This window comes from Bos grunniens, chromosome 5 (genome assembly GCF_055505025.1).
Source record: "Bos grunniens cultivar Pamir isolate PY7600 chromosome 5, Bosgru_T2T1.0, whole genome shotgun sequence".
Classification (NCBI taxonomy): domain Eukaryota; kingdom Metazoa; phylum Chordata; class Mammalia; order Artiodactyla; family Bovidae; genus Bos; species Bos grunniens.
In genome coordinates this window covers 65,401,852-65,425,827 of record NC_141169.1, presented here as the reverse complement: position 1 = coordinate 65,425,827, position 23,976 = coordinate 65,401,852, and the positions used below count along the sequence as shown (strand labels likewise).

Below are 23,976 nucleotides of genomic sequence, written 5' to 3'. Positions count from 1 at the left end.
GACTGGAGGTTCAAAGTTACATATTCTGTCAGCTAAGGACTGGCTAACTGGATCTGTGCACCCTCTACTGTAAGGCCAGGATAGTTGAACACAGTCTTTCCCAGATTCCCTTGCTGCTAAATGTGGATGTGACTTAACCTCTGCCAAACAGATCCTCTTGTAAGATATCTGAAAAGTGAAAGTTCAAGAGCTGTGCTTCTGCTGTTTGTGCTGGCAAGCAGGATCACAAAGTTCTGCTATAACAGCATCTTGGTTTCCAGTTGCTAGCTTCCAGGGCACTAAGAGAGTTGTCACAAGGCCTTCATCTTCTGTATGTACAGATTTAGCAGGCACGCCATGGCTCTGGAGCCAGTAATTGCAGAAAGGCAGATCCCTGATCCCTAAAGGGCAGATATGGTGCTGTGTTCCTGAAGTCAATAGTTCTTTAGCTTCCTGACTCCCTGTCTTCTTGGACAACTGCCCTGGCATTCCAGTTCTGCCTGTGACTTAGACTATCCTCCTGGAACACAGCACAGATGCTGCTCCTCTGCCCTTCCAACTTATCCTGTATGGATTCTTCTCTGCTTGAAATTCCATTTCTGCTTTACTTTGTTGAACACTGACTAATTAATATGGTAAGTAACTTGCTTAGTCAGCCAAGAAGTACAGATTCAATGCATGCCTGTCAAATCCCAGAGCTCACACTCCCTTTGATGGAACATTATGGAGTGAGATTCCTTTTGCGTGTGGTAAATGCAGATACCCAAGTGGGGTGGAGTGGGGACACCAAGTTGGCCAAGCTGTAAGGCTCGCAGGTGTTGGTTCTTTGGCTTGTACTCTACCCTATTCTGTGCAGCTCCTCCCCATTCACTAAGCTAGAACAGTTTTCATTTGTTTCCTCAAGTGTGTTAGTTGCTCAGTTGTACCTGACTCTTTGTGTCTAGTCTTTGCAACCCCATGGACTATATAACCCACCAGACTCCTCTGTCTATGGAATCCTCTAGGCAGGAATACTGGAGGGGGTAGCCATTCCCTTCTTCAGGGGATCTTCCTGACTCAGAAATCGAACTCTGGTCTCCTGAATTGCAGACAGATTTTTCATCAAGAAAGCATGAAGGAGCCAATTATTAACTTTTCAGTCACTGAAGTCTAAGTCCCAAGATCCCAGACACTAATAAAATTTTCTCAAATTGGAAGAGGCAGATAATCAAAGAGTAATGACACACTGAATATCTGAGAAGGTCCTGAACTCTGTCCCTCCCACCCCCTAATTCTCAGATCGAGTCCTGGGGATTAGGTTTACTGAAAGCTTATAGGAACTCCACATTATTGGGGAATTCTAGAATAGAGGGATTCTTGTGCTTTTTCCAGGGGAGAGTACGGGGAGGCCCCGGGGGGTTCCCTGCACCCAGTGAGGCACAGAAGCAAATGATATGGCCACGTGGTTTCCCTGGAGAACCAGGCATTCCAGGTGACACTGTGGGGCTGGACAGGAAGGAGGCGTGTAGTCAGGACACCAGGACAGTGCCTCAGAAACCTTTCCCACTAATGACTGAAGGCCAGAAAGCTGGACTGAGTCCCACCCCTGCACCCAATCCCTCCATGTGCATGCATGCGTGCTAAGTAGCTTCAGTTGTGTCCGACTCTGTGTGACCCTATGGACTGTAGCCTGCCGGGCTCTTCTGTCCATGTGATTCTCCAGGAAAGAGTACTGGAACGGGTTGCCCGACCCAGGGATTGAACCCATGTCTCTTACACCTCCTGTGTTGGCAGGCAGGTTCTTTACCTGGAACCACCTGGAAGCCCAATCCCTCCACAATGCTATGTAATTCTGGAATTCAGAGGAAATCTCAGAAAAATTCAGTAGAACCATCCTGAGTTAATGAAACGAGGTTTCCATCAGGGCTTGAATTTGGATTAAACCCAGTTACATAAAAGAAGAAATATTTTTCTTGCATACATATCCTGAGTGCTGGGCTCTCTCACTGCACAACTCCCAGTTAATTCTGATGCTGGACTCAACTCTTTTAAAATTAAGGTCAAGAAGAGTTACTGCTCTAGAACAGGGGTCAGCAAATTACAGCTAGGCCCATGAGCCACATTCGGCCCACTACTTATTTTGTATTTTCCTGCCTATTTTTGTAGGCTAAGTAAAGCCACTCTTTCGTGGCTGAGTTTGCTGAGTTGTGTAATTGCAACAAAGACCACTACAATGCAAAGCCTACAGTGTTTGCTATCCATCTCTTTACAGAAAAAAAATTGCCAACCCCTGATATAGAACATGGGCCCTGCCTGGCTCTGTCTCATTTCCTGTCTTGCAGTCTTGTCCTTTTGCTGTCATCATGGGGGCAAAGTCTCATATCAAAATCAATGGAAAAGCTCTGCCTTTCTCTGCTCTTACAAACGCATCCAGGTTCAGATCCAGTTTTTCCTCCCTGAACTGCCCTGAGGATCAGTCCTCCTTAGACCAGACTTCTGTGCCCTTGTTTCCTGACCCTGCACTTGCCTACCAGTCTCCCAGCTCTAACTTTTCTTCTGTATCCTTTGTGGGCGTCTCATCCAGTCTGCTTTTGGAGCCGCTGTTTCTTATGGTTGTCCACAGCACTCTGGTCTTCCTCTACTCACTCCACCACGGCTGAGAATTCTTCTGACGAGAACCAGATTTCACACCAGCCTTCACCTGCAAGGGGGCGATCTGGCCCAGGTTACTGACCTCAGGGTTTTGTTCCCTTGGCTTGGATAATACCAATATCTCAAGTGCCTAAATGGAGCAATTGATTCTCTTCCTTTGGCCACCAAGTTAGTCAATGTTGGCTTGAACAAATAGCTCAAAAAGCAGTAATAAAGGCTCTGGAGTCAGCTTTAGAAGCAGGAGATTTGAGGCTATGTCCTTTCTTATCTAGGAAGTGATGAGCACAGATTTTCATTATGTCATTCCAAAAAACCACTTACTCCACATTTACTACATACCAGACACTGTTAGATGCTATGAGGTGCGGCAAAGCTGACAAAGACATAATCTATGTCTTCAAAGAATTTACATGTTCTTTTTCTCCATATGGACTTGACTCTCCACAAAAAGGATAAAAGTATTTTGAAGGCCATAAAAGAATCTTTAAAATTTTCTTTATAGATCTGTCTTGATTTTTAAATTTGGGGTATAAATACTGCTTTTGGGGAAAAAAATCTCATGAAGTCACACCAAGTTTTAGACAACCTGATCATCTGAACTTTCAAAAGTTTGAAATGTCCTCAACCATTCTTCTGTAGCTGGGTCCTCTGTTTATTTTTGCGGCAATCACTGGCATCTGGAAACACTAAATTGGCATGCCATTCAACAGATTCTCCTCAAGGGATAGTTCTTAATCAGCTTTCGATGACCTAGAAGCTAACATGGGAGCATCCCATAAGTACTTGTTGAATGAACAAATTAAAAAATAAATAGGTGAACCTACTAGCCCACTATGTTCTTCCTCTGAAACTTTACAAACTTATCATTTGTGCCCTCATTAGGAGAATGATCATGTAGGGATTCATACTGAGTCATTTTCATATTTCATATGTTGTATTTTATCCATCCTATATGGATTGTAATTTTATTGATTCCCCTACAGCACTTCTATGTCCCTGCTAAGTGAAATATTTGTTGACTATCAGCTATTCTTTTTTGTTCCCTTCTGTTTGCCTTCCTCTCTTTCTCAATTAACTAGAGTACATGAAAATGTATTTTTTAATATTTACTGAATAAAGTCTTATTCTCCTTGACCTTAATTTTAAGACAGAGGAGTTCAGCAGTGTCTCTTTCTTAAAAAGACAATAAAAACAAACAAAACCCATGATCATAAATCCCTTCTAACTATATGTGAGGTTGTGAATAGGGAAAATATTAGTTATATCCAAGCTAAATACTCTAATAAGATCTTCCTAGAAACCTATGACATCCCAATGAAGGTGAGGAGATAAGAAGAGGGAGAAGCAGAAGAAGAGAAATGGGAAGTTATTTGGGAAAAGGAAAGAATCCAGTCTTAAGGATTTCAACAACAAATATAGAAAAACCTTAATAAGGAGAAAACTGCCAACCAAAAGACGTTTACCTTTGCATCCCTCACAGGTCAGGGCGTTATAGTGATATCCAGATGCTCGGTCTCCACAGACAACACATAGCTCATCCCCTTTGATTCTCCCTGCTGATGCTCCCAGTCGGGCCTTCTTGGTTATGGGAATCTCCACTACCTCAGTCTCTCCCTGATAGAGAGTCTCAGCAGGCATTCGCCTGAGTTCATATATTCCAGGAGAGTACCACTCTTCAGGCTGCTGGGGATAGAAACCCACATTGGAATAATAGGAAGAAGAGGAAATCTGTGGTTGAACTTGGGGAAACTGAACGTTGTTGTATTGTGAGTACGGTTCCACTTCCAGATTCTGTCCCAGAGGACCTGCCACTTGCTCTGTTAGTACACCTGAAAAAAAGTGACAACAAAACTGGGATTGATATCATCATTCTAAATAAGAGGCAGTTTAGCATATGGTTAGGAGTACAGGCTCTAAGAAAGCCTGAAATATTTAAATGTTTACATTAAAATTTTAACATAAAAATTAACTTTTTACAGTAAAAAAAACTGTTAAAAGATTAAATGACAAAATTAAAAGCTCAGAAAGATATTTGCAACATAGAGGACAGACAAAACACTCATATCACTAATATGTAAAGAGCATAAGAATAAGAAAATATTCAACATGGAAAAAAGGAAAACATACAAGGATGTTTAAAAGAAAAACAAAAAGGAAAGTTGGAAAACATTCAACAGTTCATAGTAAAAAAGGTAACAGGTAAACATACAAAAGCTGTCTTTTGTCATTTCTGTCTCATGAAATCCTATGAAGTAGGTAATAGTATTAGCCTCACTTACAACTGAGTATTCCAAGGTTGAGAGTAGTTAGGCAACTTTACTCCTACACCCCTAAGTAGCTGAGATTTAAACTTTGAGTCTGACTTCAAAGCCCATGTGCTGAATTGTTCCTCTCTGGGATGACTTCAAATGTGTGATGCTTTAAAGAATGATGGTAAAGATTTTCTCTTCCTTCTTTTACACTTGAGTTTACTAGTCCCTTCAGTGCCTCCAGTTGCAGGTAACCTATAACTAGGCCTGCAAGACTCTGCTTGATCCTACTGTTTCTTTCCTAGCCATTTCCCATGTTCTGACTTCCGTATTCCTTGAATGTGCCTTGCTACTTCCACATTCAAAACCTCTCCCACATGCTGCTTCTGGAGCCTGGAACCTTCCTCCACACAGCTACCCGCCTCCAAGAACATCATCTCACTCCATTTATCTTTAAATTCTCCATTTATCTTTAAATTTCCCATTAAGTATAGCTTCTCTTGGGAAGTATTCCTTGACCCTGGGTTCTGGGAGCCTTGATTCTGAACCTAGTTATATGGTACTTACCTATACTGCCTCGGAGAAGGCAATGGCACCCCACTCCAGTACTTTTGCCTAGAAAATCCCATGGACGGAGGAGCCTGGTAGGCTGCAGTCCATGGGGTCGCTAGAGTCAGACACAACTGAGCAAATTCCCTTTCACTTTTCACTTTCATGCATTGGAGAAGGAAATGGCAACCCACTCCAGTGTTCTTGCCTGGAGAATCCCAGGGACGGGAAGCCTGGTGGGCTGCCATCTATGGGGTCGCACAGAGTCGGACATGAATGAAGCGACTTAGCAGCAGCAACACTGCCTAGGCCTCCCTTATCTGTAAAGAGAAGACTCCATGCTTCATGATATTATAGTTCTTCTTTATATCAAAAACCTCTATAAGTTTATGATCAACAGTTTATGGGCATTACAAATAACAGCCTTTCTACAATGACAAAGTGGAAAATATGTATGTTAAATATTAGTTGAAAAAAAAAAGCCTTCTGCATTGATCTAGGAAATGATTAATGGAACACAAAGTATACAGTATCTGTGTGAAATCAATTTTGTTTCTTTCATGCCCAACTTATCTATATAAAATCAGCACTGAGTCAGTATATCTGACAGTCAAACAGTTTTGGCAATGGTGCTTTGTCTCATGACCACAAAATGGAAGAATATAAAAATATGGAATTATTACAGAAAAAAGATAAAACATAAGCAAAATTTGGATCTATTTAGTAGCTAAATATTAAAATTCCTGGAGTGAATGCTACTGAAAATAGTTAAAAGCATTAAAATCATTAGTTTCACCTAGATTTATCCTCCAACCCATCTTGCTGCTGCTGCTAAGTTGCTTCAGTCATGTCCGACTCTGTGCAACCCTGGAGATGACAGCCCACCAGGCTCCCCGGTCCCTAGGATTCTCCAGGCAAGAACACTGGAGTGGGTTGCCATTTCCTTCTCCAGTGCATGAAAGTGAAAAGTGAAACTGAAGTTGCTCAGTCGTGTCCGACTCTTAGCGACCCCATGGACTGCAGCCTCCCAGGCTCCTCTGTCCATGGGATTTTCCAGGCAAGAGTACTGGAGTGGGGTGCCATTGCCTTCTCCAATCCATCTTACCCCTACTCAACTCCCCATTCCCACCCCAGCCCCAGATTCTCTCCATCTACAGGTCCAGTAAGGTTAAGCAACTTGCCTGAAGTCACATAACCAATTAAAGACAGAATGTTGATTCTCTAGAATATAAAGAAATGTATAGTCATTTTCTCTTCAAACTTCCAAGATCTCTGAGAATTCTTTCAATAAATTTTTTACAAATCAAGAGACACCATGGAGTTCCAACCCAAGTCAAATCATGTTATCAGTATCATATCAATCTCTAGAATTATTTCAAATTAAATGGAAATCTTTCACAATGACATCAATTCTATGATATGAAATTAATAAACAGGGTGAGATTATGATATCAGTACACACAGTATTATTAAATAATGCCTTTATTCCCAAGGCACATCCACTTCTAGTATTTCATAGTGTTCCCACCAAATCCCTCAGAGTAGAGACAATAAATATGCAAGCCACTTACAATTAAAAAAAATCCAGCATGAACACCATGCTCCAAAATAATGGAACAAGAAGAGCTTCTATGAACTGACTAAAAGATCTTAAACAACTGCCTAACATTTTTCTGTTTTCTTTTGTAAAATGAGGCTACTAACAACCAGCCTTCCTATCTCATAAGGTAGTTTTGAGTATAAGATACAGTTTCTGAGAAAAAGTTTTGATAAGTTAAACACCATAAAAAGGCATGTTTGCTTCCTAAAGAACCCAGCAAAATCTTGATTCTAATGACAGTTAATTTTTAGTTAATTAGTAAATATTAATACACACTAATCTGTTTTGATATATTATCTATCTTTTAAATAAGGTATATATATATATCTTACAATTTGCTAAACACAGAACTAGGTTCTGAGAATAAAACAGTGAACAAGACAGAAAAGAGATAGAAGAGGCCCCAGACTTTCTCTTGTTTGTGTGCTTGGGGTGGGGAGGGGTGAAGGTATGTCAAGGGCTGGGATAAAACCAAGTAAATGAATACAGAATTTTCTGACAGAGCATAAGATGTGGAGAGGGCAAAGGTAGGTCAACTTTAGAGTGTACTTTCTGAAAAGGTAAATTTATTTCTGCTTTAATACAATTTATGAATGATTTCTTAAGAATCAGTTTATCAAGAAATAGGAGAATTTGGATTTCTTTATAATAGGAAATTTTCTGTGGGAGTTCAGGGAAGAGTTCTTAAATGGGAACACTTGAATGGACTCCAGGATAGTCTGAGACCCCCTGTAAAAGAAGAAAAATTTTCTGGGTAGAGAGTCATTTAGTAGCATTTAATAGTTTCTCTAAAGGAGTAGACCAAAGGGAAATTTCTGAGACAGAAGCCCTCTATAGCTTTCAAGGTGTTAGCTTCTGATCATGTGGAACAGTGAACATTTGAAACATGGCTAGTGAAAATGAGGAAATGAATTTTTCATTTTCTGTAACTTTAAACAATTAAAATTTAAAATAGCCACGCGTAGCTAATGATAGCCATATCCAACAGCACAGCTCTAAGGAGTTTGTGACCAGAACCACTGGGTACCCAGATGGGAGAATCAGGTTCATGTGAGAAGGATGGTGCTTTTTCTTGAACCTGTAGTTAATTGCTGATGAGCCCAATAAAGGGTTCAGATTATATCCAGTTTTTCTCCCTGGCACAAGGCTAACTCTGGTAAATGTTTCATGAATGTTTGTTGAAACGTTTCATGAGTGGAAAAACTGCCTTCTTGTCCTTTCTTTATTTCCTAACCCCTGGTTCCTCAAGTGGATGATACGACTTGGTTTGTGAAATCGTTTGCCATTCCTGGTGCCAGGCCTTTGTGATGTTGGTGCCTCTTCCCACCAAGTTTGTCAACCCATCGCCTGCTCTGTGAGGCCTGATCCAGTTTCCCTAGGTAGAATTAATCTCTCCTCCCCTCTGCACACACTGACTGCACACTCAGAAGCATGTACCATTGCTTCTGTGGGTTTACAGGCTCATGTTTCATGCTATATCATTTAAGGTGGTAGGACATATGCATTACAAGCATCCTGACATGCAGACAAATCTGGATTCAGTTTACCTGCAACATGCTACAAGTATGAACTTGGGAAACACACTGAATTTCTTTAAGCTTCTGTTCCTTTCTTATAAAGCTGGGGTAATATAATACACTACTATGTATAAAATAGATTAACTAGTGAGAACCTATGTATAGCACAGGGAACTCTACTCAGTGCTCTGTGGTGACCTAAATGGGAAGGAAATCCAAAAAAGAAGAGAGAAATATGTATACGTATAGCTGATACACTTTGCTATATAGCAGAAACAAATACAGCACTGTAAAACAACTATATGCCAATAAAAATTGATTTTAAAAAGGATAGGACAATATAGTAATTGAAACAAAATATAGTACCTAGGTAAAAGGTTAAAGATAACCTAAGAAAAAGAATGTAAACTGCCCTGACTAAGCATAAACATTCAATACATTTTTGCTATTGTGTGGTTAGTCTGTGGACCTTAAGGGAATACATTAGATTCAGTTCAGTTCAGTTGCTCAGTCGTGTCCGACTCTTTGTGACCCCATGAATTGCAGCATGCCAGGCCTCCCTGTCCATCACCAACTCCCGGAGTTCACCCAAACTCATGTGCATCGAGTCGGTGATGCCATCCAGCCATCTCATCCTCTGTCGTCCCCTTCTTCTCCTGCCCCCAATCCCTCCCAGCATTAGAGTCTTTTCCAATGAGTCAACTCTTCGCATGAGGTGGCCAAAGTATTGGAGTTTCAGCCTCAGCATCAGTCCTTCCAATGAACACCAAGGACTGGTCTCCTTTAGGATGGACTGGTTGGATCTCCTTGCAATTATTATATATTATATTCCCTTTTTTCCTTCATTTGTGGCACCTTACACAGTGCCTGACACAGTTTAAATCTTTAATAAATGTTTATTAAATTGAAATGATGGGGAATTTGCTTCTCCAGCTTTCTATCTACTTTCCATTTCTAAATGCAGTCTCAGTCATTTTTAAACAACACATTTAACCAAAATAACATGCTGCGAAGTCTACAATCAGAAATGTGTTCAAAATTACAATTGTTGTAAAAATGATGAGTTTCTCTAGCTGGAAATTCAAAAGGTAAGCTTCTATTTTGAAAAAATATGAAAACAGACAATATTTTTATACTATCTATATTTTAATTATAATCTGTATTTTAGTTCAGAGAAAACAAACATACTGGGCTTAATGCTGAACTCTTTACTCATCTGATTTTCCATTGACTATTGAGAAAAAACTGTTGTGAAACTATTTCAATAAATTTTTTGGATCTCTTTTTATTTTTCTCACCACAACCCACAGTTTGAAATAAATCTTAAATCATGATCCCTATACATACTTATACATATGTATAAATAATCTGAAACAAAATTTCCATGAAATAACACGTATCCTTATCCCTGACTGCACTCTGATATTTCTACTGTACTTATTCAATTCTAAATTTTTAATGCTGGTCACAAGTCACAAAATAGATGTCATGACCCACTAGGATATAAGAATTGCCATTTAAAAAACATTGCATTAAACAATGTACTTTAAATGTTTTTTCAAGTGTCTGAGGGCATTAATACTTTAGCTGCCTAGTGTTTAACTTGGAGGAACCGTGCTACTTTGAGACAATATCCAGTGAAGAATTGTAGGGAAAACACACTTAGATTTAATTTCTATGAGATACTCACCTACCTCGAACCCTACAAAAATCACCCCAGCCAGCTTTTCACCCCAGTCTTCTGGTTCTGACTGAGCCATCTTTGATGGAGATCTGTTGCTGAAATCTCAAGCAAAGGTCCCCCATGTTTCCTCAGTCCATTGGCAGAAGCTCCACCACAAGCAGCTGTGAACACTCTCTTACCTTTAGCGGGCTTCATGCTCATCACTTCCATGGCGAATCCTGAAGATGTGTGGCTGTGACAAGGACTGATTTGAACTGGATTTTCTAACTCCTGAAACTGCATTACCATTCTTAGCTTACTCACAGCAACTGAAAATGAGACTAGGTGAGGAGTAACAGAGGCCAGAGGTTGTGCGGTTTACTGATTAACTTCATTACTGAGCAGAATATTTGTAAATGTTTATGAGAAAAGTCCTCCATGCCAAATTGCCTAGTAAGCTGGAAACCAGCCTCTTAGATAAACATTTTGGGGGAGCACGTTCCAATTTAGGAATTTTCAGAGGATAGATTTTGGTTCAGTGGCTCTAAAAGTGGATTTGAGGGTCTAGAGCCATGGTCTATGTTTTGGCATTTGTTCCTCTCAAAGGGTACAGAATGGTATAATTTTGTAATGTCAGGAAACATGAAAGCATAATACTGAATGGTGTGAGGCCAATTAATCTGGGTTTGTACCCAGTGTTATGGACAGAACTGTGTCCCCTCCCCACAGTTAGTATGTGGAAGTTCTAACTCCCAGCTTCTCAGCATGCAACACTGTTTGGAGACAGGGTCTTTACAGAGGTAACCAAGTTAAAATGAGGTCATTAGATTGGTTCCTAATCCTGTATGACTGGTGTTCTTATGCAAATGGGAAATCTGTATTTCAGACACAGAAGCTCAAAGAAAAGGCAGTGTAAAAGACACAGGGAAACATCATGAACAAGCTAAGAAGAGAGGCCAGAAACAGATCTGTCCATTTCAGCCTTCAGAAAGAGCCAACTCAGCCTTGATTTTGAAGGTCTAGCCTCCAAACTGGTACAAAAATACATCTGTCATTTCAGTCACCCAATATATGGTATTTTATTATACCAGCCTTGGCAAACTAATACATGCAGGCTTCCTTGGCACTCATTAGCTCTATGGATCACAGACAAACTACTGCCTCAATTTCCTCGTCTGCAGAATGGGACTGATAATCACACAACCTCAGAGAGTTATTATGAGGATTAAATAAAATAATATTTATTAAATGCTTAGCATACTGGGTGGCTACCCATCGTCATTATATTGATATTTTAATTATTCAGCCCTGAACTCATATTGTAGGGTAGTTTACTTCCTGAGTAAGAATAATTTCTGTGGCATAACCTGTGGATACCAAGCTTGTGACTGCAGATTATTTTTTGGAAGGGAGGGCTTTAGAATAGGACTCAGTAGTTCTGGGGTTCAGCTCAGGGATAATGCAACCAGACATATCAACAGATGGTAAAAACATAGATAATAATTCCTGCCCTACTTCCCTCATGGACCTGTTGTGAAGATAAAATGATATAATAAATATGAAAGTAGTTTTAAAAGGAAAATATGATCTATATAAACATAATAATCCCTGCTAAGCCATTTCTACAACCTTTACAGGTTTACAAAGTGGCTCTCTATGCATTGGGCTTCACTTATGGCTTAGATTGTAAAGAATCTGCCTGCAATGTAGGAGACCCGGGTTCGATCTTTGGGTTGGGAAGATCCCTTAGAGGAGGGCATGGCAATCCACTCCAGTATTCTTGCCTGGAGAATCCCCATAGACAGAAGTGACTGGCAGGCTACAGTTCATGGGGTCGCAAAGAGTCCAACATGACTGAGTGACTAAGCACACACACGCACACACACACACACACACACACACACACAATCTCACCTGATTCTTACTTGCACACCTTGAGGAAGGTGTTATTTCTGATGCCCACTATCTTTTACCTTGTTTTGCAGACTTGGAAAGGCAATTCAGTGAAGTTATGTGATTTGTCTTAAGTTAGCCAGCTATTAAGGGATGAAGCTAAGGCTCTAACCCTTGTGGTAGAAAAGCTAAAGCACACCTGCCCTCATTGCCAGGAAAGAGCTATGGTTCCTGAGTGTATTTCAGTTTGGATTGCTCAAGCAAGAATCACCATTTGCAAAGCTGTTTTCAATTCTCAAAATACATTTTTCCCCTGAAGGTCTGTGCTGTTTGAAACAGTAGTCACTGCCCATATATGGCTACTTAAATTTAAATTCAGTTCAGTTGCTCAGTCGTGTCTGACTCTTTGCGACCCCATGGACTGCAGCACGCCAGGCCTCCCTGTCCATCACCAACTCCCGGAGTTTAAATTAATTTAAATAAAATTAAATTAGAATTAATTCCTCAGTTACACTAGTCCCATTTTAAGTGATCAGTAGCCACAGGTAGTTAGTGGTTGCTGCACTAGACAAAGTAAACCTACAACATTTTTTATCACCACAGAAAGTTCTACTGGATAGCACTGTTGCAGATGGTACTTGGGAGCAAAGTGAATGATATGCCAGTTGTGCCAAATGGGGGCATAAGCTATGATGCCATAAAAAAGGGAAGTTCCAGAGCAAACTCTAGCAATGATTTTCTGAGAACTGTCCTTGAGAAGAGACTTGACCAACAGATTTGAGTGATACAGTCTCACCGGAAAGACCTTCTCCACTGAGAAGGTGAACAGGAACATTCTCTCAGCCTGAATCCTTACTCATCCAATTCCAGTTTCCTGGTCTGCACTAAATTTTGGTTGTCTACTCACTATCTATGGAATCTTAGCAGATTATTTAACATCCTTAGATCTCTGTTTTCTCATCATCAAAAGGGGAATGGTAATGGTATCTACCCTATAAAAATGTTATGAGAGTTAACATTAATGGCAAATAGAGTATTTACAATGTGCCAGGCATTCCTCTGAGACTTCTTTAAATGAGATAAGTAACTCGCACAAAGTTAAGTAATCTGCCTATGACCCCACACCAGTGATATGGGACTGGCATAGATGAGACTGAATGCAGAATCCACTAACCAATCTAAAATGCTCTTTGCATGATGCCTGACATGTAGAAAGGGCTCAAGAAACGGCAGTGATTATGATCACATTTTTCTTTTTTAACCACTGTAAACGTATAAATTTGCAGCCTGATTTCATAGTCAACCTTTCTCAGTTTGGTTATCCTGAAGTCCCTGAGACCTGTTTCTTAGCCTGCAAGGTTGAGAGCCAGGCCCTGGGTTGTAGTGGATTCACCAACTAGTTGGTCAGCCGGTACCTCACCGCATACCTCTTCCAAACGATGCATGCCCTATCTAAAAGAAGCAGTAATTTATTTTGTAATAGGGGAAGCTTCTACTGATATTTATTTTCCGTCTCCCATTTCTTAACCTTATAACAACAGTACCAGATCTGAGAATCCTGGGAGAGCAAGAACCAAAGCCACAGTGAATTAATAAAAATCCTAGAGACTGCTTCAATCTGTGGAAGAGATATAGGTAATAAAAGGTAGTAACAAAATACTTAAATAAGGCTAAAGCAAAGCTCCATTTTGTCTGAGACAATGGTATCTTTCCATCTTCTGGAAACTTTCAGCTTTGATTCGCCCACCAGGTCAGAACTACATTGACTTGTGTTAAACTCAGTGAGATGGAAAAAGACTTGAAATTAAATGTCAGAAGTATTATACAACATTGCATCTCAAGACCTTTAATTGTATTTAAAAACCATCTGGCTGGTTCTGCAACATCTGAAAGTTTCTTTTAATTTAAGCAAAAGACATAGGCAAGAACCAGATTTCAATAAAAATAAAGCTATACAGAGAAAATGAACATCAACAGCTGAGAAAAGCATAATGTAATGAGAAGTAGCTAAAGGAAATGAAGTGTAAGTGGATAGGATTAGTTAGGATCTGACCTCCTGTGACTTGCTGGACCTCATTCATAATGGGGCTTTGGAAACACTGTCTGCTGCTGCTGCTAAGTTGCTTCAGTCGTGTCCGACTCTGTGTGACCCCATAGACGGCAGCCCACCAGGCTCCCCCATCCCTGGGATTCTCCAGGCAAGAACACTGGAGTGGGTTGCCATTTCCTTCTCCAATGAATGAAAGTGAAAAGTGAAAGTGAAGCTGCTCAGTCGTGTCTAACTCTTAGCAACCCCATGGACTGCAGCCTACCAGGCTCCTCTGTCCATGGGATTTTCCAGGCAAGAGTACTGGAGTGGGGTGCTAGGAAACACTGTCAGAAACAATAATAAAGGTAACACAAAAATGTAGATTCCATAGCTGTAATGCAAACGTGAGATAGAACATGTTTTTTTTCCTTAGAACACCCAGAAATTTAGCTTGATACTGTTGGTTTCTGTTGGCTCCTTGAAAATTCTTAGCACTCAACAATGTTAAGATCAACAGAATTTCCTCCATTTAATAAGTAGAGTGGTGCTTATCATTCCAACAGTTTAAATAATAACAACTACATTTCAAACCCTGGAGGAGCTATAGTGCTTTATGATGCCTTCAGATTTACAGGACACTTTCCCACACCGTCATTCAATCCTCCAACAAGCAGTGAAGTGTTATTATTAACCCCAATTTACAGGGGAGAAAACTGAAGTTCAGAGTCTCAACTGCCTCTGAGACTTTATTTCTTCCAATTTCATCACTTATTTCCACTCACATTCACTGAACTGTTCCCAGTAACACCGAGCTAAAGGAACTGGATTCATCGTACTTGAAATAGTTGGTATGGGGACATAAGATTTGCAGTGATGTGGATGAACCTAGAGTCTGCCATACAGAGTGAAGTAAGTCAGAAAGAGAAAAACAAATGTTGTATGTTAGCACATAGACATGGAATTCTAGGGTAACTGTACTGATTAATCTATTTGCAGGGCAGGAATAGAGAGGCAGATATACAAAACGGACACACGGACACAGGTTGGGGAGGGACAGGGTGGGATGAACTGGGAGAGATACTACCATGTGCAAAATATTTTGGAATCTGGCGTATATATAACACTGAGAGCTCAGCTCAGTGCTCTGTGATGATCTAGAGGGGGTGGGGTGGGGAGTGGGTTAGAAGGAGGTCCAAGAGGGAGGGGATATATGTATGCATATAGCTAACTCACTTTGTTGTACTGCAGAAATTAACACAACATTGTAAAGCAATTACACTCCAATTAAAAAAGACTGTACCTTTTCTTGCTTATTCTATGCTATTATAAGAATGGTTTTCTGAGTCTTTCAAATTCTGTTATTTTTTTTTCTTTAGTTCTTATACCACAATTTGCTAAAAGAAGACAGATTTTAATTGACATGTCACATTCTACCCTATTCATTATGTCACACCATGGGAAGCTGTGGACTTTGTCATTATTACCTTTTATTATGTACTAATTGCATAAGACTCTGCCTTCATTCATCAGAGAAGTCTTTCTTAACCCACTCAAATTAATCTTTGACCAAGTTTCCTGGCTTTCAGGATCTCCCAAAGGAAAGGAAACTTGTCTTTTTTAGGTCACCATGTCCTTCCATCCTGAGTCCTATGTATGGATTGAGTGACCAATGAGCTAGATCTCCATGTGGATTTGTGAGGCAGGCCTGGCCACAGAATGAGTTGAAGGATCTTACAAGGTGATTCCAGACCCATCTCTGTAATTCTGTTTCTTTCCTTCTTTTCTACAAGGTCCAACCTAAGAAAAGAGAACTATAGAACAAATGTACACCACTTCCCCACCCCATCTTAGCTTTCCTTTGAGTATTCCAATTGATTGGTAGCGGGGGATCCCATTAGCACTGTGCGGCAGCCCCTCTGGTGATGGTGCACATCCTTGGCCCACCTCTCATTTCAGCTGTAGCTGTAGCAGGGGATTATGAACAAGCTTGGACTCACTTCACACTTGCACCCTGTCATTTCAAGAGCAGGCTGCACATCTCTGCTTTTTGCCCAGAGCTTCTCCAAGGCCACAGGAGACCACATGGCTTGTTTCCACTGGGAGTAGCAAAAGCACGGCCCAGAAGTTCAGGGACATCAATGCCCCCAGAGTGACCCTCAACCAGGGGGAGCCAGAGGTCAGTTAATAACTTCTCCAGTGCCTGGTGCCTCGATGGACAATTCTCTCTGCTTCTCCCAGTGCAATCAAGCTCCCCTTGCCCACAGCAGTGATCTCTATAATTCACCTCATCTTGGTTTTTCCTCCTTTCCTGTCTTACCACCCCAGTCCTTGGCTCCTGCTCCCTAGGATCATCTCTCACATAAAGTCTGCACACAATCCTTGCTTCAGGCTCTGCTTTTCAGGGTAACCATTATATGGATGGAAAGGCTTCCCCTTCTCCTTAGGCAAAGCCTTCTAGAGTGGCCCACAGTCCTCTCTGGAAGCAGCTGAAAAGCCTCATTCATGAGGTCATTAGTGTATCCACAGTCCATTAGTGAGTGCTCATCAGTATTTGTTGAGTGACATTTATGTCACTTTCTCAATGTCTTAAATTAAATGTCAATGTCTTGGGATTTAATGATAGCCTTTTGGGTGACCTGCAGGAAGGGGGACCATGCCCAGGACCACCTTAAAGGTCACATCATATGGCAGGTGAGTACCACTGAGCCCAAGTTGCCCCTTCCCGACACAACGACTGTAGAGATTTGTGGACTTGAATGCTAGTTCTAGGTGTCCTAGAATTCCCAGCCTAATAATCTCCTTTTACCAGTGTTGATTAATGGAAATATGGGGTCCAGAGCCAGTTCTCTAGACTCTTTCAACTTTCCTCAATAAAAATGAGAAGACAAAGCCCTTCCAAGTCATTCTAGACTTTAGACCTTTGCATTTGCATTTTCTTTACCCAGGATACGTCTTCAGATTAAGACTGTCTTTTTTAGCTCAGTTGTCAACTCCTCAGAGGCCTCCCCTGACCACACAAGTTAGAGCAGCCTCCTTCTTCCAGTTGCTATGACATCACCCTCTTTTGTTGTTTCCATAGCACTCACCACTACCTGATATTATTTCATTTATTTATTCCTTTGCAGGTTTCTTGAGAGTTTACTCTCCACTAGGATCTTGCCTGTCTTATTTCCTGCTTTATTCCAACATCCAGCATATGGTCGGTGTTCAGTGTCTAGATGGAAGAAATTATAGCCATCCATATGCAATACCATAAACTTCAGTTGCTCTTGTTATAACAACACGATGGCTGGTTTTCAGTACACAGTTAGACCATAGGAAAAGAGTCCAGCTCTCCAGTTAGTTGAGCTTATGAGTTAAACTTCTGAATTTTGGGCACATCTCAAGATCTACAAGCGGTGACTCGGGTATTGTGGGCTACTCATCCATGAGCCACAGTTTTTCTCCTGGTGCTCTGTACCCTAGGCTCAGAGTGGGAGGTCCAGAGAATCCATCAGTGTCATCAAGACATGAAAGAAGATGGGCAGGAATTATAACAAAATGCTCTTCATCCTCCCCTTTGGCAGACTTTGGTTAGGTATGTTGAACAGAGTGAGACAGAGGCCCTGAGGGAAAAGTATGTGGGAGAAAAAAAAAGAAAAACCTTAGACCCGGCTCTAGAACTTAATAGAGAAGATTGAAGGAAACTTCTCCAACTCAGAATAACAGCCATGCATTGAGCTTATGCATTTTGTGCTATGTATTCTAAGAAATATTACCAAAAAAGTGTTAGGAAACTGGATAAGGATGTGGTCCTGCAAAGGAGAGATGACGAAAGAACACCACTGAAAGAAAGCATGAACCACAACGCTTCCGTAGAAATCCTTTTCAGATGTTCCTAACCTGACGGCTCCTTCACAACTTTTTTTCTATCTACTTACCTCTTTTTCACCTCACCACCACTGAGGTCAGCTTTCAATCTGATGAGCTTGCTTAAAGTGGACTAGTTTGTAAGAAAAATATTAAGTTTCCTCTTGATGTCTATACAAATTAAAGCTGGATGGATTTGTTTAATAATGATGACATCAGAGTTTAGATTTGGAGATCTTAACATGTAGTCATAAAACTTCAGAGCAGGAAATGGAGTCTATATGTGAAAAAAAAATCATCTCAAGTGCAACTTTCCTTAGTCTATGATCTGCACCTACAGTCCTAATCATCCTGTGAGTTCTGATGAGTAGATAAAATACTATAAAGATATCTATACATTATATTTTAAGGACCATAGAAGGGTAGGCTGGAACATGGAGGTCCCACTGCCCTTAACTGTATCCACAGGATGAAGAAAAGCCAACTGGAAGGAATAAGATGTAGCAAGTATGTCTGAGAACTGGCATTTCATAAATAATTACTGCTGCCTTTAGTTCTGGGCGAGTTACTGATAAACATCTTTTCCCCTTAAACCTCTTTTCTCCTTCCCTACTATTATTTATTGTTTGATTCTTATTTATTAAGTAGATACTAGGATTAATAAAATATAGTCGCTGCCCTTAGATGCTCTTAAACTGAATGGGGGCAAGTAGACATGTAAAGAGATAATAATGACCCCTCCTTGGAAATGACCCGATAAACCACTGCACACTAATGCTAATGACTAGTAGGTAATAGTATAAGCTATTGATTAATATCTTTCAGGGATTTCTGCAACCGAATAGGGGATGGTGCCTTAACACATTTTGTGTAATTTCAAGTGTTTGCATTCTCACTATTATCATTGATCATGGTTCATATTTTAACGTAGTGTAAAAACCTGGGAGCATCCAAGCCTCCCATCTGAGATACAAAGCAGAAGGGAACTATTTTAAGAGTGGCAGAAAGCTGCTCTACCCCACCCAAAATACTGCTCCTGCCAACATTTTGCTGATGTTCTCAATTCAAACTCTTTATAATGAGGTGTTTTTTTAATAAATGCATAAAGTGGAGCAATAGATCATTTTATGGTATCATCTAGTTACAGATCTACTGAAAACAACTTAGTACAATTTGTGCTCAATCCATTTTAAATGACTAATCCTGACACTGTGCCATATCTCCCCCAGCACCGGAAGAAGGGTGGAAAGGAAACGTGCACAGAGCTATAATCTAAGTAACCTCAGCCTTTAATAGGTACAATATTAAACCATAAGAATCATGATTTCATACTTTAGTACATGCTATAATAATATTAGAATTAGCCCTAGACAGGAATGTATTTCTACTCCCAGCTCTGTTAATTATCTAGCCTCATGGCCTTGGACAAGTCACAAAACTCTCTGACTCTTGCAGTTCTCATCTATAAAAAAGAAGACTATTAGGTTCAGCGAATCCAAGGTCTGATCTATCTCTAACCTTGCAGAGTAGCTAACATCTATGGAGTACTCAGAACAAAAAAATTTTCTGGACTCTCTCTGGACTTATCAGTTATGTTTTTTTCCTTTTGTTATGTCCAAATTGCAGTTTGTTTTTTATTAATATTCGAATGAACTTGACAACTTACCAAATAAATTGTCAGAAAGAGAAAATTCATCTGTGGCAGGTAAGTGGGAGTGTTCAATGAGATTCATTTTTGATCCCATCCAAACTTTTCTATTTGAGAATGTATTACCTTCGTTATGGTGGTCTTCAAAAAAATCCCCTGAAAGGTAAATAAATACATAGAGTGTTGGGGAGGGTGGGGAGATGATTAAGAAAGAGAGGAGGAGACAGAGAAAGCTAATTTTAACAAACACAAAAGATTCCCTTTGTAGACATTTTATCATAGCTTTTCTTACATGTCTTTCCTTGATAATTACCATTTTTTACACTCATTTGGACTTAAAAATGTCTCAGATATATGCTTTCAGACTAGATAGTCTCTAATTTATCTGGGAAAACACCATATGTTTTCATTTGTTCCAGTACTTGGTAGATTTGGGCAAGATATGATATTTTGGATATGTTTATTTTATGTATAGAAAAAACAGAAACAAATATAAAAGCCTTGATTAAAAAATGGGATGAATCAATGATTTACCTTAAATTTTACACTAAAGATAAACAGGTCTTTGCAAGACACAAAAATGATTTCAGATTACTTCCTACCAGAATTTTTCATTTTCTTTTTTTGGCTGTACTGTGCAGCCTATAGGATCTTAGTTCACCAACCAGGGATTGAACCCACACCCTCAACAGTGGAAGCATAGAGTCTAATCTACTGGACCACCAGGGAATTCCTTGGAGTTTTCTTAAGTTGAGTAGGCATCATATTAGCAGATTAAAAATTCAGAAGATGTTCACCCAAGATCTTTATTTTTGCCTTTTAGAGAAAATTTAAGGGGCTTACATTTTCATTCTCATGGTCTACCTTGTCATGTATTTAATCTAGGGTAAAAGAAGCTATGGCAAGAAGAAAAAGTGGTAAATCTCACCCAAATGTCTGAAGTTTCATCCTGAGAAGATGTCCAGAGTATATCCAAGAACCCTAGAGATGCGGTGTTCACTTTTACTATATTTCTAGTTCTTCCTTCCTTCCTTCCAATATGTCTTCCCCCCTGAAAAAGTAATGAAAAAAGTTGAATAATGAAAAGGTATGTTATCAGAACACTTTTTCCAAGGCCATTTTCTGAGGATGATTTTTAAGCTTTAAATCCTGTTTTTACTAAGGAATCATTTCATTTACAGATAACTACTTATATTTACAACTCAGAAAGAGAATACAGGGGGTTTGTTGGGCAATATTTATTTCATTAGAACTTCCTTACTATTCATAGCTCTCTGTTTCTTCCTCACTCAGCAAAATGTTCCAGATCAAGCAGAAGTGACAGTTCAAGCAGACATTTGGCTGCAAAGAGTTGGACACGACTGAGCAATTGAATTGAACCGAACTGAAGGTAGTCCACCAGACTACATTTGTTATACGCAGTCATTTATTCATGTTTTCAACAAATATTTATTGAGGAGTTATTCTGAACTAAGCTCTGTGCTGGATCTTTGAAAATGAAATAACAGGAAAAATATCATCCAAAATCTTTGATATGAAGCTTAATGAGAAACAGAGACATTAAAAAACAATCACAGGAATACACAGATGATTACATGTTGTCTTGAAAGCTGCTGATGAAGGCAAAGATGAGGATGCTCTAGTGGGGACCCACCTGTATTAGATTCAAGAGGCCTTCTCACCACCCTGAAGTCAGGAGGGAAAGGGGTGTGAAAAGGAGTCAAGATAGAGAAGTAGTTAAAGGAAAATGTGTGGTTTTGAGGGCAATTTTTAAAGACAAGCAATACTAGGTCACATCTAGAATACACCAGAGAGGTTGAGGAAACAAGAGAGAGCAGCTCCTGAGAAATGATACTAGCTGTGTCCACTGTGAGAACGCAGACATACCTGAGTCCATCTGCTGAACCACTGGCCTGGCCCTACCAAAGTCTACTGTCCAATAAGCCAAAGGGCTTGTTGGGAGAAAACTCATCCTACAGTCAGAGGGAACCAGAACCATGATCTTCACCTCAGTCCTTGGAGGAATGTGTAATCCTCAGTGTGGCACGTTTGACCAACCTGTATCAGATTCAAGAGGTCTTGACACTCTGAGGTAAGAAGGGAGAGGGTTATAAATAAAAATGAGTCTAGAAATACTGAACTGTAAGATAGAACTTCCAAAAGAATGAAACAAGGAGGAGAGAGCTCATTTCACTTCCATCCCCACCTTCAAACAACTCTGCAACATATAGTCACAGGAGCTTTGACTCCAAGGGGACTCTGGGCCTTTCTGGGGCATCTGTGAAACAGTGGCACCATCTAGGTATCACCATGACCCATGGAAACGTGCCCAACAGAGGAATTGTGACCACTGGTTGGGCACTGCTTTCCCCCATGAATACATAAAGTGATGGAAGAAGTGGCCAGAGTAGACTTGATTATGAACAAACATAAAGAGACCCAGGGCTTCCTAAAACATCTGCAGGGAGAGGAGGGCTTTGATAAGGAACTAGAAGTCCTGAGGAATAAACCAGTAAAAGTTCAGTTGTCACTATCGATGGGACCACATTCATACTCATAAGCTAGCTGCGTGTGTGCGCGCTCAGTTGTGTCTGTCTCTTTGTGACCCCATGGACTGTAGCCCACCAGGCTCCACTGTCCATGGGATTTCTCAGGCAAGAATACTGGAGTGCATAGCCTTTCCCTTCTCCAGGGGAATTGAACTTGCATCTCATCCTTGGTAGGCTGATTCTTTATCACTGAGCCACCTGGGAAGCCCCTGAATAGCTAACAAAAGTCTCCCAGAATCCAGACAGTTGACCAAGTCTGCTCAAATCAGGTCTGTTGGTTATGATTTCTGAAGGGAGTTAATACGAAGGAAACTCTTTAATTTTTGAAATGGTAACACAAGCACATGGCAAGCAATTCAGCACTACAGTGAAAAATAAGTCTTCCTTGAGTTCTGTCCCCCTTTTCCCTTACCAGCCACCAGAGCTGGTTTCTTGTGTATCCTTCTCATACTGTACCCCCATACCTTAAACTGGAGTCTGGCAAACTACTGCCTGTAGGCCAGAGCTGGTCTACCACCTGTTTTTGTAAAGCCTGTGAACTAAGAATGGTTTTTACATTTTCAGACAGTTGGGAAAATATCAGAAGAAAGAAATTTCATGACATGAAAATTATATAAAATTCACATTTAAATGTTCATAAATAAAGTTTTATTGGTTCACAGACACATTCATTTGTTTCTGGACAATATATGGCTTTTTTTTTCACTGCAATGGCAGAGTTGAATAGTTGCAACACACACTGTATGACCCACAAAACCAAATTTTACTATCTAGCCCCTTTGTAGGAAAAGATTCTTTCCTCCTGCCTTATATAAAGAATAGAAGAAAAATTTAAAAATCAAAGTAATATCATAGTAAACTATGAATAACTATAATGAGTACCTTGGGGATGTGACCCCATCTAATTTTATACATATCACGATAGTAGACTCTTCTTTGCCTCTTGACAGATCCTTCCTGGGTTTGGCAGCTTTAGTCTTAATTACCCTGTGATTTGATGAGCACCTTCTATGTACAACAAAGGTCCATATTGTCAAAGCTATGGTTTTTCCAGTAGTCTGTATGGATGTGAGAGCTGGACCATAAAGAAGACTGAGTGCCAAAGAAATGATACTTTCAAACTGTGGTGCTGGAGAAGGCTCTTGAGAGTCCCTTGGACAGCAAGATCAAACCAGCCAATCCTAAAGAAAATTAACCCTGAATATTTATTGGAAGGGCTGATCCTGCCGTTGAAGCTCCAATACTTCAGCCACTTATGCAAAGAGCTGACTCATTTGAAAAGACCCTGATGCTGGGAAAGATTGAGGGCAGGAGGAGAAGGGGACGACAGAGGATAAGATGGTTCGATGGAGTCATCAACTAAATAGGACTTGAGTTTGAGCAAACTCTGGGAGATAGTGAAGGACAGGGAAGCCTGGTGTGCTGCAGTCCATGGGGTCACAAAGAGCCAGACACAACTGAGAGACTGAACAACAAAAACTACATCTGAAGCATTTGGCAAATGTTTCCACATATGTTATTTCTTTAATGAGGGTTACATCAGTGTCTTCCTTTCTCTAATACTCTTCCCTTTCTTTGGGGGAATTGCTTCACAATAGGAGAATAACTCCCTGGAAGATCTAAGAAAGATAGTAGCTCTAGAGTCTTTTTTCCTCCTTGATTTCTCCCTTCCATACAAGCAATCATTTTATAGGTTGAGAATAAGAAAATGAATATTCTCTACCTTAGTGACCTTTGAATTTTGCTTGTTTACCCCAAAAAATGAAGTTTAAAAAAAAATATTTTCCCTCAACACATTTTTGGGTTGGCATCTAAAGTTT

General features: G+C 40.2%; 1 protein-coding gene across 9 annotated transcripts in view; it reads right to left on the bottom strand.

Moving 5' to 3' along the window:
- Positions 1-23,976, bottom strand: part of NR1H4 (nuclear receptor subfamily 1 group H member 4) — a 127,535-nt gene that overhangs the window by 40,540 nt on the left and 63,019 nt on the right. For 4 of the 9 annotated variants that reach the window (XR_015163974.1, XM_086400893.1, XM_086400895.1 and 1 more), the window contains exons 2-4: positions 20,536-20,658; positions 19,626-19,763; positions 4,074-4,439 (exon numbers count right to left, since the gene is read on the bottom strand). Coding sequence is in view for 6 of the 9 variants with exons in the window: in XM_086400893.1 (XP_086257019.1) it covers positions 4,074-4,439; positions 19,626-19,704 (445 nt within the window). In the remaining 3 variants the exon portion in view is untranslated. Of the gene's footprint in view, positions 1-4,073; positions 4,440-10,388; positions 11,601-19,625; positions 19,764-20,535; positions 20,659-23,976 lie in introns of those variants that run through there. The other 5 variants (XR_015163972.1, XR_015163973.1, XM_086400896.1 and 2 more) reach the window with 5 other exon arrangements.